At 42.0% G+C, this 15,258-nt stretch overlaps 1 protein-coding gene across 5 annotated transcripts; it reads right to left on the bottom strand.

Moving 5' to 3' along the window:
- Positions 1-206: 206 nt before the first annotated feature.
- On the bottom strand, positions 207-14,287 carry rin3 (Ras and Rab interactor 3). Of its 5 annotated transcripts, none has more exons than XM_081721937.1 (12): positions 13,661-14,287; positions 12,335-12,975; positions 12,026-12,140; positions 10,526-10,598; positions 10,355-10,446; positions 8,497-9,942; positions 7,320-7,628; positions 6,825-6,956; positions 6,093-6,256; positions 1,353-1,574; positions 702-811; positions 208-606 (listed from the first exon to the last, which is right to left on the bottom strand). In XM_081721937.1, the coding sequence occupies exons 2-12, from the start codon at positions 12,893-12,895 to the stop codon at positions 240-242; spliced, it is 3,591 nt and encodes a 1,196-aa protein (XP_081578063.1). In that variant the 5' UTR covers positions 12,896-12,975; positions 13,661-14,287; the 3' UTR covers positions 208-239. The 5 variants fall into 5 exon arrangements, with proteins under 5 accessions (XP_081578066.1, XP_081578063.1, XP_081578064.1 ...); XM_081721938.1 differs by having other exon boundaries at positions 388-499; positions 13,661-14,285; XM_081721940.1 differs by lacking the exons at positions 12,026-12,140; positions 13,661-14,287 and having other exon boundaries at positions 207-606; positions 12,335-12,402.
- Positions 14,288-15,258: the final 971 nt, after the last annotated feature.

Raw genomic sequence — 15,258 nt, forward strand, 5'->3', positions numbered from 1 at the left:
TGAAGCCTACCACAGAATATACTGATGCTTTTCTTTTGATAAGAGTTCCAGTGTCTTATCAATACTAGATAAGGCTGTTCCAGTGTCTTATCAATACTAGATAAGGCTGTTCCAGTGTCTTATCAATACTAGATAAGGCTGTTCCAGTGTCTTTTTTCAATGAACACAGAACTCCTGTTGTCACATAATTAGCATTCATATTTATTTATACATTTGACATTCATCCCTGTACACACAATTCACTTTGAGTTAACCACCAGCAGCTTCTGCATGTATGAATTCAGCCATTTCTGTCTCTCCATAGCTGTGAGAAGCTTACTTTTCTCCCTGAATGCTGCGTCATCCGCGACTACGATGTTTCTTTTTGCCTGGTTGTCCACTCTCTGAGTCCAGGCACCAGGCCATTCCTTCACCAGGTCCATTTCCGTCTGTGACTGGCTCAAGGGTGTCCACTCACCCAAGCCCAGCTGCCCTGTCCTGGGCCTAGCTCCGTCAAATTCTGGAGCAGACAACATTTGAATACTCCAGTCACGAAGAGAGATGGACGGATAGAGCACCTCCCATCGTTCCTGTGGAGAGTCATCTTCACCAACCGGAGAGGTGTTTCTGTGGCCATGATCAAAGACATCATGGTTTTTTCTTCTTTCCATTTTTATAAGAATATGTTCTGGAGATGTTAGGGGAAGGCAAAGTGTGCTCACCTCTGCAGGGGCTGGGAGTGAGGCTGAGGGAGGGCAGAAGTCCCTACGGTTGTAAACATCAACACGACGAACAACAGTGCAGGGCGGGAACACAAGGTGAGCACCACCATCTGCAGAAAATGTGCATGCATGCCCACACACACACACACGCACACACACACACACACACACACACACACACACACACACACACACACATGCACATAAGAGAGAATAGACAGACACAATATGGATAGTAATAATATTGGACTAATCCAACAAATCTGAATTTGGCAGACATTAATATCCCCTAAAACAGCATCCACTATCACATAAAAATTCCTGTTATATTCAAGAGTGTATGAGTATACAAGAAAAATGTACTGGTAAATTACAAATGCTGGTTTAAATATGGTTTAAACATGGTTTAAATATGACTGACCACCAACACATTTATGATGTGATATAAAGAGATGAGTCAGTAAACATGCCCCGTATTTCCCAAAAGAATACAGACTTTAACTTAAAAAAGTTACTTTTATTTTCGATGACTGTGCTACTCCAGCCTGCTTCTACATATAGAACCCACTGCTTTCTTCAAACCACCTATAAAAATAATTTTTAAAATAGCTGTTGTGCATATGTAGCAAGTAAAACAAGTATCACACTCACCTTTCTGGTGCAGGTTCTCAGTCTGCTGATGTCTGCTGATGTGATGCCGCTTGCCACCTCCAGACGTTGGTGTTGAAGAAAAACCTGAACCTGGTTTGTGGAGTCCAAGTTGGTAAGCAGCTCTTCCATGCAATACGATGGCAGGTACAGATGCTTGTCTGATTGCAGTTCGTTGTCCGCTTGTTTGATCAACCGAGCTGTTGCAGACCTTCGGGTCTTAACCTTAGGTGCAGGTACAAGGAGGGCTGTAGTTTACTTTCCAGGTGCTGCAGTGAATGTGCTGGGTCTTACGGTACAAGGATCTATATATACAGCTTTCGTCTCTCTGAATGTGCATAAGATGGAGGAACGATGAAAGGCCATGTTTCACACGCCCCTAGATGTCCTGCTTGGCTGGATTCTTAAAATACATAGCAGAATCAGAGAAAAGAGGCCCTGTTTTGACGTCACAGAACTTAATGATGTCTCCAAAAAAAAAAAAAAAAAAAGTAGTGGAAGTGGAAACGCGCCCACATGAAAGTCAGATGATCAAAACTAGATGATCCTACCTGCTGCTGCTATGCAGAACTGATGTTCATCAGCCCAGACTAACTCAATCCTACAACTTTCCAATGATCGTTGAAAGGGTGTAACCTGTAACTTCATGTATGATCTGAATAGGAGGTTGGTAACAAGGAACAAGGATCCAGTTTGGATTGGGGTTTTATTGTGTCTTCTAGCAGCCTACAAACACTGGGATTCCAGGCCATGGAAGATGTTAGTCTCGTTAAATTATTAGGTCTTTTCAGGCTCCTGTTAGATGCACTGAATCACTCACAAAACATTTGTGTTAAACTCACGTAGCTTTAGGCATGTATTTACATGGCAGAGTCAGTGGTGGCTCATACATAGATGCCTAATAGAAATTATATGTTTTTCACATATGGATTTTATCATGTTGTGTTAAAACGTAGGAAAGCTGCCAAGTTCAGCCAAGCTGGAGCACTGTGCTCCTCCCCACCCCCCAAAAACCCACTAACACTTGTTTGATTGTCGAGGTTTACTCTGTAGTGTGATTGGATGCTCATGATGTGTGTTAAAAATCACACTGATTAAGCACCACTGTAAGGAGCAGAAAAGTGTGACAGTGGGACTCATTGTTTTCTTGTTATATGCAGGATCCTTCCCCTTAAGCACAGGACACGAAGTCACAGCCCAGGATGGTCTCATTAGTGCATGCCAACTTCAGTTGGCCCTCATTTAAAATAATGGGCAGCGGTAGAATGCACAGGCATCAGGCATCAGGCAAGTGGGTCCGAACACTCATTAAGGGGCAAGGCAGAGGTGACGTGGTCCAACCAAGCCAGACACACACACGCCCGCACGGGATGGCTGGAACAAGGGAAAGGTGGGGAAAAAGGGCTATGAGACAGATGGTCACAGCCTACAAAGAGGCTGTGCGTTTGGTGCCCAAATGCCAGTTGTGATCTCTCAGAATTACCCTTTGCACAATCACGGCACTCATGCACAACTGTCCTACACATTCCTATGCAAGCATTCTCACTTCTTTTTTTCTCCATTTATCTCATATCCTTGTTTCTAGTTCAATAAATATTGCTGATGTAGAAATAATGAAAAACGTTGCCAAAGCCCAGCTTTAAGAGGTTAAGTACAGCCTCACTTTTATAAGAATGCATGGATTTTACTCATTAAAGTAGTGTGAAGCTTGAGGATAGGAAATCACACTATGCCGCTAAAGTCTGTATAAAAAAGCATTTGTTAACGGAGGTATGCAAGTTTCACTTTCTTTCATCGTATTAATGTGTACAGTTAACAGGAATATGCTTATGCTCCTCCAACTGCATAGCGGAGGCATTTCCCATAATTGCTTCATTCAGTACACAGGAAAATAAATGTGAGCCCATTGCATTCTGTAAGTTAGACACTCAGACATTCAGTCCTGTTCAGGGACAGAGAAAAATACTGTCTTCCATTCATATATCTCTCATTGTCCCAGCAATAGAAATATTTTGTCTTGAAACCCAATAGTCATCACAAATCATAGATTTTACATCATGGATTTTACTGATTAGGAGGTGACTGGGTGTGTGGGGGCAGCGCAGTTGTGTGTGCTATTAGCATAGAGCGTAAAGCCGATATGGAATTGGTGACACTCAGCATGTGGTGTCTGTGGGTCTGGGTATGGCTTTATTCACCAGGGAGGCCAGTTTGGGTTTACATTTAAAGAGGTGCATCATGGAGGGGTTGTGTGGCTTGGGCATCAGACCTCACTGTTGGGCCTTTTGGAGGTGTCTTGGGCTTAATTCAGTGAAACACTGATGAATGGAGGTGCCAACCTGATGACTCCTGAGAAGAGTTCATGATGTTCTGGTTGCTGGTATGTGGGCTGGGCCCTATGTAAAGCTCTAATGGATCAGCACAGGATATTTCATACCTTATCCTGTGTGTAATTAATTACAATTAGTTACAATACAATACAATACAATAGTTCTATCAAACGACAGAATTATAACTGGAACGTTTAACTTACATACCCTCAGACTGACCTGATTTATTCAAGAATTTTTGTATTGGACAAGATCTTACATTTTGGTTTCTCATTGGTCAGTGTTGTACACAGAATTCTTCGTAAGCTAGCATTGATTCTTGTCTTTGAGCAAAATGCTTAACTGCAGGTTGCTCCTGGAATATAATAACATGGGACCCATGTCTCTGGTCCTCCACTGAAAGAAGTGGTCACCAGTTGCTCCAGGGGAGAAATAGAGGTAAAAAGTTAATTAATAGTAATAAATTCATTATAAAATAATTACATCAAATTAAATTCATTTCCAATAATCGGCTTGTTCCTTGCATGGAAATGTATTTTGACTCTTCTTCTGTGGTGACATTACAATATTAGTTGGAATGGTGGTTACACTGAAAATTCTGTTTGAATCTCTGGAGAATAAAAAATCAAAAGGCAAAGAACATTTTACCTCTTAAAACTACAATTACACAAGAACTTGTGTTTAACATTTTTTAACAAAATAAATAATTGACAGCATATTAAGAAATGATACTTTAATTGTATGCAACTTAAAGGCAATGGCTTTGGTTAAATTTACATTGTGACTATTACACTTCCTATTTTCCGAGTCACAGATACAAAAATTCTGGTGATTTCAGTCACACATGCAAACATAATTCATGTAATGTGTCAATTGCATGTATAACCCGGAATGTAATCCAAAAATCTTTGTTTAAGATATAAAAGATATAAAACAGTAGCAGACACAAAATGTATGTATATAATCTCCCTCCAGATATAGCCTTGTGGTGGTCTTAAAAGGATTTTCACTGAAGAATTATTATTCCATACCTGTGCTTAACCCTCCCCTTACAAAAAGCCTTACATAAGGTATGTCATAAAAACATTCAATATAAAAATGAGTATCAGAATATTATAAAGGTTATATTATCATTCAAGACTTATTAATCTTAGAGTTTTTATTAACTCTTCATTGCATAATTTGATCTCAAATATCTCACAAAAATCAACCTATTGGAATCCAAAAGTCACGAGTCACGAGACAAGTATCAACTGTATTTATGATTTTGGATGAGCTGAAGAGTTAGAATATTAGAATATTTCTGTTTGAGGAAGCAGCTCCTTATGAGAGGAAGTTCTGTTAGTTGGAAGTAGTTGTTCATCAAAGAGAATGAGTGTGTTTACAAAGTCAAATATTTATGAGATTATGATTCTGCTCCTAGTGACAGTAAATTTGCTATGATTCTTAATCTCTAGAGTGGAAGGCCTTCAAGACTCCTATCCTCAATGGCAATGTGAGGATATTTTATAATGGTTTGCTAAGTTTGTTCCAGCTGGCTGTAGACCTTTGTGCAAACCATTTTCCCTTGCTGATCACAAATCCATCAGAACAAACCATCCTCCAAGGCAGCAGTTGGTTCAGGGGTAGACAATATCTGGCTGTCAGGTTCCTGTCCTGGCCAACGCCCATGGTGGTATACAAAGTAATATTCTTTGCGTGGCTCACTGTGGTGCAGACTGGATTTTATAGCAAGTGGGAATTCCTCAGGGGTCAGGGGTTGGTATTGTCCATCCACTAGCACACTCAGACAGAAGGAATCGGGGTCCAGCACCTCAAACTTCTCAGCACATTGTGTGCAAAAGTCCTGAGCAGTGGTACTGGAATGAATACCCAGTGTCTTGGTATTGGAACAAGCTTCCAGGAAAGAGACATTGATAAAATCCTGGAAAGAGTAGAGTGGTGTTCTGTGAAATCTGTGTCATTATCACATTTACTTTTATTTGTATTAGTGCAAATTATGTTGAAGTGACAAATAATGTTTGCTGCTTTATGTTTAATGTTTTAATAGGACCGAATCTATGTATGGCCAAGAACACACCGCGAACAGCCACTGTATAGAGCGTAATGATCTGTTTATTTGAACTTACTACGTTCTGCCAATTGTCATTTTTGCCTTGGTTGCTGCTTATACATACCACCTAATTCATACTTGTGTTGTACCTGGTGTCACTCCATCTGCTTTCCTCTAGCATTCTAAGTGTTTGGCACTGGCCTGACTTCTTTTGCAGAGTATGAAGGTGTAATGGGGGGTGTGTTCGGTGTTGGCTACTGCTGCACCCAAAATTATACATATGACACAAATGTTAGTTCTCTCTATGTAGACATATATTTCGGTATAGGGCATAGAGGTAAATGTGCTACTGCAGCCTACCTGTACAGAAGAGCGTGAGGCACGAGCCTTATTGAGGGTGCGGCGTCGCTCCCACCGGTGAATGGAGTCCTGGATTTCCAGACTCAGCTGCCTAGTAATGGCCTGCTTGTCATAGTTCTTTATGTGTTCCAGAGCTCCATACGTGGTGGTGAGGTAGTATGAGCCTGAGAACACATACAACACGCTGTTGAGAGTGTGCTAAAATACAACAGCGATGATGTTCCATGCTAAAATCTCCTGTTCAGTGAACACCAATAGGCTACTGTGGGCCAGGGTTCTAAAGATAAATTAAATACTTTTATGTATGTAAGCTAAATTAACCCAGGTACTTTTATGTATGTATGCAATTTGCATCACATTACATATATATATATATATATATATATATATATATATATATATATATATATATATATATATATATATATATATATATATATATATATGTGTGTGTGTGTGTGTGTGTGTGTGTGTGTGTGTGTGTGTGTGTGTGTGTGTGTGTGTGTGTGTGTGTGTATGTATGTGTGTGTGTGTATGATTGTGTGCTTACCCTCTCGCAGCTGTAGCCACGTGTGTGTGTGTGTATGTGTGTGTGTTTGTGTGTATGTATGTGTGTGTGTGTGTGTGTGTGCTTACCCTCTCCCAGCTGTAGCCGCGTGTGTGTGTGTGTATGTGTGTGTGTGTGTGTGTGTGTGTGTGTGTGTGTGTGTGTGTGTGTGTGTGTATGCTTACCCTCTCCTAGCTGTAGAGCAGGGTCCATCAGTTCCATCATATACTCCACATCCAGCACCAGGCTGATCATGTTGCACCGTGCCAGCACATACATCAGCACAGGCAGGAAGTCGTCTGCACCATGGGCCTTCCCTGCAGAGCACATCACATTACATATTACATTATGTCTTCTTTATGTATCACATATATTAACAATAAAAACACAGTACAGTAATATACGATATATGACTGTGTCTTTATAAACAGTATTAAACAGCACTAGAGGTGTCATTCAGTGCTGCTTCCCACATTTCCACTCCACACTTGATCTCTTCACTTACACACAAACAGAAAAACAGGGGAAAAAACTATTTGTGCAAGAAAATCACCTTATATCAAAGAAATAAGAACAGCATTGCTAACTCACAATAAGTCTAGCTAGAATCATTTTGCTATTCTCTTACCTGTAATTAAAGTTCATAACTAGGTCATAGATAAAGGCGCCCCTCCCCTTACCTGGGCAACCCACAGACATAGACTCATAGATCATCTTGCAGGTCTTGAGGAGCAGGTTGATCTTCTTCTGAGGTGAGTATTCCTGATGCAGGTTCCCCAGCTTCACCTGAATCTTCTCCATGACTGGTGTCTCTGGAACACTGGTGGTCACCCCCAAATCTGTGGTGGTGGTGCCTAAAACAACTTGTTGGTTCTCCTTCAGCCTCTTCAGAGTGCCCGCCCGGGAGTGGATGTCCTTCAGCCCGTTATATATCTGCTCCCTCAAAGGCTTCAGAACACACTTGCACAGTGCTGCCTCAATGATTATCTCTAAACAGGTTAGATATATATTCATTTTAACAACCAAATCAAATGATCTGACAGCAAAATCATCAAACTCCACTAAACCAAACCATGACAAACCAGCATTATTTCTTAACCAATTTATGAGGTAGCAGATTGGATTGTCAACACATCGGACTGTCAACTTTTTTTTCAGAAGCAAACTTACTGTTGACCAGTTTTATTTATTATTTAAAAATGTTTTCCATAAAGTGCAGCTCACGTGAGCTTACACACACATACTGCACCCACCCCACTCCCAATCACCTGATTATTCATTCCCTGCACCTGTGCCTATTTATTTTCCTTTGATCTCTCCCCTTTATAAAGCCCAGAGGTGCCTACATCCTGTGCTGCAGACTGCTTGCCTGTACTGGGTGAAGAAGCTCTTGTGCTTACTATGCCAAGTGACTTCATAGCCAGTGTTTTATTCTTGTTTAAATTTCTTTCAAGTTCGCCCACCGCTGTGTGGGTAAAGATCCTCTGCAATCACACTCGTGTCTTGCTCCCTCATTGTCGCCATCACAAGTATTACTACATACACTCAACCAAACTCGCATCTCGCTCCCTCACCTCCCCATGTACTCAGTAGCCCTGTATTACATATGCCTATCTTGTAGTGAACAACTACAGTGTACAGAATATATTCTGGTATGCACAATTTGTCATCCACTATCTTAACAACTGGTCTGTTTCTGACCACTGGAACATTTACATTTATAGCATTTAGCAGACAAAAAAAAAATTATTTCTGTCTTTCATATCTAAGTTTAATACAACCATACTTGTAAGATAGAGATGATACAGGATACTTTATACAAATGTATGGTGTAAAGGAACTGTAGACATAAATTACCCAGCTTCTCCTCTGAGTAGATTGTTGGCTCCTGTAAATTCTGTAGCTCTGTGCTCTGGATCAGGTAACTCTTGAGCTGGGTCATCATTTGTCTGATTTCTTGGAGCATCTCTGTACTAGAGGAGTGTCTTTGCATGGTTTCCAAAGTAAAGGCACGGTAATCCTGCACCAGGTTCCCAAAGTATGTGTTCCCATCACGAGCCAGCTCCACGATCCGTTTCTGCAGCTTGCAGTCTGCGCTCATGAAGCTTGTGAAGACAGTGGAGAAGCTGACCATAGAGAGACGCTGTTTGGCACGGTCCAGCATGATGGTGGGTGACCTCTTCACTAGGGCACCTGCTGTGGTAGTATCCATCTCCTCCTCTGTGCTACTGGTAGAATAGGAGTCATGGTCTGGCTGGGGAGCACCTCCCTCAGGGGAGAAGAGTGAGACATCTGGAACTCTGGCATGGCCTGCAGTGGTGCAGACGTAGGGGTGCGTAGACGTGGTGGTGCTGGCTTTCTGTGGAATCAGGGACGTGAGCTCTTGAGAAGTTCCCCCAAGGGTGCCGTTATCTTGCCTAAATGTGGATACAGCTTGAGAGAGTCGTTTCCTCCTAGGCGGTGGCACAGGAACACTAGGTTTCTCAACTTCAGTTCCTGGAGTCACAGTGGAACCTCCATTTGACATCTTGGAGGTATGTGCCGGTGCTTCTTCATCTACTCCCCTTGGCTGTTTAGGGGAATCTACAGGTCTTTCTGACTGTGCCATGCTGTTGTCGTCGAAGCAGATAAGAAATGCTCCAGACTCCTCCCCGTCTGCCTGTGCGAGTGCAGAGACACTGGCCCTGCTGTTGGGAGGCTCCTGCTGGGTTTCTTCTCCTGAGGCCTGGGTCTCTGAAAGCTTGCGTCGGAGTGGCACCGGGGGAATTCTGTGTGAAGGGACACGGCTAGCCTGCTTCCTAACTACGCTTGGGGGTGGTTGTGCTTCGGCTGGCTTGGCTGTCCCTGGCTCGACACTGGTCGCAGGAGTTTCCTCTGTCTCTGTGCACAGGCGCTGACTTCCTTCCTTATTTGTAATCATACAGAGTGAGCTCAGTGAGAGAATTGCAGGCTCCTTTGATGTAAGCTCCTCTTTGGTTGGTTTATGAGAAGCCTGCACCAGTGCTCCTTCAGACACATTGAGTGGCCGAGGAGGGAGTGGCGGTGGTCTCCTGTACTTGGGAGGAGTCTGAATAGGTGTGTTAAGGCTCTGGGTCCTGAGGATGGGTGCTGGGGGGCTGGATGGAAGAGTTTTGCAGTATTCCTCAATGAAGATAGGGTTGACATACCAAAGGCGGTCACTGCCAGCAGAAAGCTGAATCTCACAGGAGCTACTGTGGTCTGGTGCATCCTGAGTGCCTCTGCTGGCCACTGCTTTACTTGAGAAATCTGCAAAGTGACTGTTCAGCATTGAGCTCCAGAATTCTGTGGCAACAAACAAGCAACATCACCACTTAAGTTTACAAGGCACATGTCTGCCTCTCACACACTTTGCAGCTGCTAGCATGGCCTGAGGTATTTAATTTAATTTAATTTGATGTCCACAAATCTACATTATTACTCCTATTCAGTGTCTGTTTGTGGGAGTGTACACTTTCAGTGCAGTGCTGAGCAAGGTTTTACTGAGTGATGTCATGTGGCTATTTAAGGCGGAAGCCACAGACTTATATATGCATGTTTCCTAGCAATTGCCTAACTTAAACAGCTTGCATTTGCAGAAAATAACATAAACAGGAAAGTGTATGAGAACTAAAATGTAATTTAACACATGATGACATTCAAAGAAGTAAAATAAGTGCTCGCAAATGTAGAGCCAAGTTCATATATCAGCTATTACCTAAGCCAAGTGTGGAGATCACCTCCATGTCTTCATATTTAGTTGCCTGAATGATGGCCTCAGGTAACTTCAAGGTGAAGGGGAGAATGTCCCTGGATGAGATAAATATTACTGTGTATATGAAATATACTGTGACAACCATACAGTTAATACAGTGGACGGTAAGCTTACCGGCTAACACAGTAGAATGCAATGAGTTTAAAAATGTTGTCAAAGACCAGGACAGAGCCTTCCAGATACAGCACTGTGAAAAAAGGAGACAGGATTGTTTATGGTTAGGCACAGGATTCCTTGTCCCTGCTTCGTAGCAAGATTATTTCAGGTAACATTAACAGCAGAATACTACTACTAATAATTGTATATATATACACACACAGGATAGGATGTTGAATATCCTATGCTAATAGAACACCACTAGAGCTTCACATAGGAACCTGCTTATTCTCTTCAGTCCAACCACAACATCATGAGCTCCTCTCAGGGATCATCAGGTAGGCATTTCTCTTCGTCAGAGTTTCACTGAATTAAGCCCATGACAGGCTCAACAGTGAGGTCTGATGACCCAGCCTCACTTTAAACCAAGCTGCACCTCTTAAACACTATGCCACTAGCATACATTTACAGCATTTAGCTGATTTAGGTGACACTTTTATACAAAGCGAATTACAATTACGACTGAGTACAACTTGAGCAATTGAGGGTTAAGGGTCTTGCTCAGGGGCCCAGCAGTGGCAACCTGGCAGTGGTGGGACTTGAACTGCAAACCTTCTGATTATTAGTCAAGTGCCTTAACCAGTGAGGTACTGCCCACACCTGCACCTCTTAAGCACTATGTCACTAGAGAACATAGCCACACCTCTTAAACATGATGCCACTACCAAACACAACCATAACATTCATGGCCTTCCTAGAAACTAAGGCTGTACCCAGCCCCACTGGCACCCTTAACGCATGCTCAGTGCTACCAGTTCCACATAAATATTACTTAGTAATAATACATAATAATAAGTTGGATCTTTATAATGCCTTTCACAAAACCCAAGGTCGCTTTACAAAATGTAAATGTGACAAAATATACCAAAAAACAAAATGGACCAGACTAAGAATTAATCATACCAGACTAAGAATTAACCATAAAGAGCTAAGATTTAAAGGTGGAAAGAGAGGAGCAGGAATGAATAGATGTAGGAAGACTACTAATACTGCCTGTGAAAAATCTAAGTAAACTCAGTGAGAACTGAAGATTCACCCTTCAATGACTACAAAATGATTACAGTGAAAATATAGTTTATGTGTCTATGTAATGCTTTTTTTTTACTTAGACATTAGACTGACTATATTTAGGTAAAGTGTAACAAATTCCTGGATACAAACGTCACTAAATATGTACCATGTGCAAAATGGAGATAACCCTTGTCTCTCCAACACCTACACATGGAGACACACACAAACACATGCACGCATGCACACACAGTCGTGGTGGCTGGGGGCAGGAAGTCCAGTACTGAGCATCAGGAAACCTGTGGTCCCCTGCACCAAACGTATAACCCACCTCAGTCTTGTGCAGGCAGTATGCTCTATTGCTGTCTTTATGTACACATGCAACAGAATCATATTGGAAGTTGAACTCCTTTAATAGCATAACTTTCTTAATCACAGAGCTAAACTCACAGGCTTTTTCCTCTTTCACATGTAACTCCTGCACCTGTGGCTCCCCCTGCTGGTCTGGGATACGCACTGACAAAACCATCAGCTTCTGGTCAATGTTCCTCCTTACTATGAATATCTGTGTAAACATATTGAGGTCATCAGGCCTGTTTTATGCATGAATGTACATATTGTAAATTGAAGTTAGCTGTGCATGCACACAGTGCCTGCAAGTCTGTCCCACAGATCTGCTGGGTTGTTATGTATTCCTAAATTATAACATTTATAAATTATCATAATTATAATTATGATTAAAACTGATGAAAGTCTCACCCCTGGCATCTCCTTGTTGAGTATACGAATGGCTCTTTCCTGTGATATTCCAAGCTGCAGCCACACTGGACAAGTCTTGATTAGCTTCTCCAGGATGCTTATACTGGGAGGGGTAGGCTTCTCCTTGTGGTCAGCTGGGGCTGGTGTGATGATAGCACCTTTGGAGGCAAGTGGTGCTGGGGGTCTGGGAAGAGGTGGTGAGGAGGGTTTGGAGCTTGGACGTACAGGAGGCTTGTGCATACCTTGAGAGGAGCCCTTGGGGATGGCTGACGGCTGCTGTGCGGGGAGAGGTGGGTAGAAGGGTTTGGGTGGAGACATGGGTGGCGATCTGGAGTAGAGAGTTGGTAGAGAACCGGGCGCTGGAGTGATGCCTTTCCAGTCAGTAAAGAGAGGTGAATGGGGATGACGAGGGGAAGCAGAGTCACCTGAGATGTCAACCAATGGGAGCAAAGATGGAGAATTGGGTGGAGGAGAACAACTGAGGAGCAGGGGACTTGGGGAGGTGGCTGAGGTGTGTTTGGGGAGGACAGGAGATGCTGTGGTAGGATGTGAAGAGAGCATGGTGCATACTGAATAAAAGATACTGCAGATGAAACAGAAAGAGCTTAGGTGTGAAGATTTAGTGGAGCACAGAAGTCAACCTATACAGAGAAAAAAGATCATACATTATTTATAATCCATGAGTAAAGAGCACTAATGTAGGATGAGACTGAAAATAAACTGTGAGGTACTTGCAAAGACATCAAGAAGAGAAGCAGAAATTAAAACTTGAGATAATCAACATCACGTGTGGAAAATAAAGTCAATAAGATTTTCATGTTAATGGAAAATAAAGTTAATGGAAGCAGATTTCCTGGTCCTCTAATGTGTAAAAACTGCTGGTATTATTATTGTGGAAAAATAGTGTGTCACTGATCTGCTATGCCTTGATTATTCCCAGTGCATTGTGCAATACTAGAATGTTTCTGATACTGTTAGCCTGCTAACCAAGCTAAAGTACTCTCTCTAGTTTTACTTTCTTGGCATGCAAAACCTTTTCCTCCCTCGTCTGAATACACAACTATGGCTCCCAAGAATATCGTGTTGTACTATGTTGAAACACTTAAAGTGTTATTATATAGTGCAGGAAGGTAAGAGTAAATAAATCATGTGAATAATGAATAGCTAATACTTGTATCGAAGTGGTAGATGAACAATGTGAGACAGGTTATGCTCCTCTCAACAAAGGGAGAGAGCTGTGAAATATAAAAATAAAAAGGTTTTTTGGAGAACCATTATATTACATTACATCTGTATGTGTGTTTGTATAAGTGTCTGGAAACTTACCTGATAGATGCCCAAGAGTCCTTAGTTGCAACAGCTGTTTTCTTCATCGTTCTACTTTTCACATACCAAACATGTATTTTTGGGAGCCCTAGATTCTTTGTGTCTCAATTAATCCTTCACACAAAAATCCTGTGTGGGGCAAGAGAACCTGTCCATGGCCTCCCCTTGTGTACCCTGGTTTCTCTTAACAGATATCTCTCTTTTCCCATCAGAGAAATGGGATATGAAATGTCCAGAAGTAGTAGAAATGTCCAAGAACAAAATTTTAGAGAAAAGTCTTTCGACCTTCTCTCCGTCTTGACTTCCTGTCTCTCTATGAACAGCGGGGTTGTCAGGAAGGGGTTGTCCAGGGTGGTCAGCCAACTCTTAACATACACAGAGACATGCCCACACACACTTAAACTTCAGTCTCTCACTCATGTCTATCTCACTGTCTCAGTAAAATAAAGAGGAGCTTTTCAAGCACAAAAGCAGTGCAGAACTGAGTAAATATGTGAAACCATCAAAAGTATTTCTGAACAGAAACCTCCCCCACATTCGCCTAACATCTCAACCTAAGTAACACCAGATGCCAAGAAGACCCTGAAATGCTCTGTAAGGAATGCAGGACAACATATGGTTAGTCTTACTGCAAGAGCCCAACCCCAGTCTGTCCTTTTGTGCTCCAGCTCACTGCATTCATAATATTTACAAAGTGTGTCTGAACAGAGCACAGCCAGAGACAGCTGCATCACTGCTGATTCGATGACTAGGAGATGTGTTAGACCAGCAGGAACCATCTTGATGGTTCATTATTGTTTTTTACACTTTACACAGCTGTAACACAGCTGAATTTGTATTTGATGGCTCTTTTGCATGGGCTTTATACACATAACCTAAAGTGTGTATGCTTCCAACACAAAAGCTGTATATTTTTAGACAAACAAGGATAAAGTGTAAAGTCCATGATGTAAATATTTGACTTTACTTGGTGTGTACTTTTCCTTTTTAAGTTACTTTTTGGCATGTGAGCTTTCTTGTCCTTTTTGCTATGGACCTGTCTAAATTTTGTTAGAGTTGTGACTTTATTGTCTATAGAAATGCAGTTTTAGACACATTATGGAATATATATAAAGAGCATACAGGTTTATGTCACTTTAGTGAGGCAACACTCACTAGCAACTACACCCTGCCTGCAGATGTTTCCTGTTAGCAAGGTGTGACCTCCACACTCTACTGACTGTGAGGGGCAAATACGAAAACGACAAGCTTACTGATACACGGAAAACCCAATTATTAGTTGCTATAATCTGCTGCAAATTTAGCACAAAGTTATAGAGCCTAAAGCATTGACTGAATGTGGTAAAAAAATAAATAAATAAATAAATCAAAACCTTCCAGCTCCGTTTCATTACACATAGAAGGAAGTCCATATCTGGTCACAGTAGAAGTTTGAGAGCCAAGTGATGACTATCATGGAATCTGATAGGAAGGAAAGGAGGAGGGAGAGAGAGGGAGCATGACTCATTCTCCTCATACAGCATGGCTAGTCACACTCTCCCCCAGCAAAGACCATGACCAATCACACTCTCCACTCCCCCAGCAAAAACTGGCCACGT

Source organism: Electrophorus electricus, chromosome 10 (assembly GCF_041902795.1).
Source record: "Electrophorus electricus isolate QZ-2024a chromosome 10, ASM4190279v1, whole genome shotgun sequence".
NCBI classification, from domain to species: Eukaryota; Metazoa; Chordata; class Actinopteri; order Gymnotiformes; family Gymnotidae; genus Electrophorus; species Electrophorus electricus.

What these genes read in the sequence shown, in the direction of transcription:
- rin3 (XM_081721937.1), bottom strand. Translation starts at nt 12,895, where the DNA reads ATGCTCTCTTCACATCCTACCACAGCATCTCCTGTCCTCCCCAAACAC. An exon ending in TGTGAAAGAGGAAAAAGCCT is followed by an intron (nt 10,599 to 12,025) that starts GTGAGTTTAGCT and finishes CTTTTTTCACAG; the next exon opens with TGCTGTATCTGGAAGGCTCT. An exon ending in GCATTCTACTGTGTTAGCCG is followed by an intron (nt 10,447 to 10,525) that starts GTAAGCTTACCG and finishes TATCTCATCCAG; the next exon opens with GGACATTCTCCCCTTCACCT.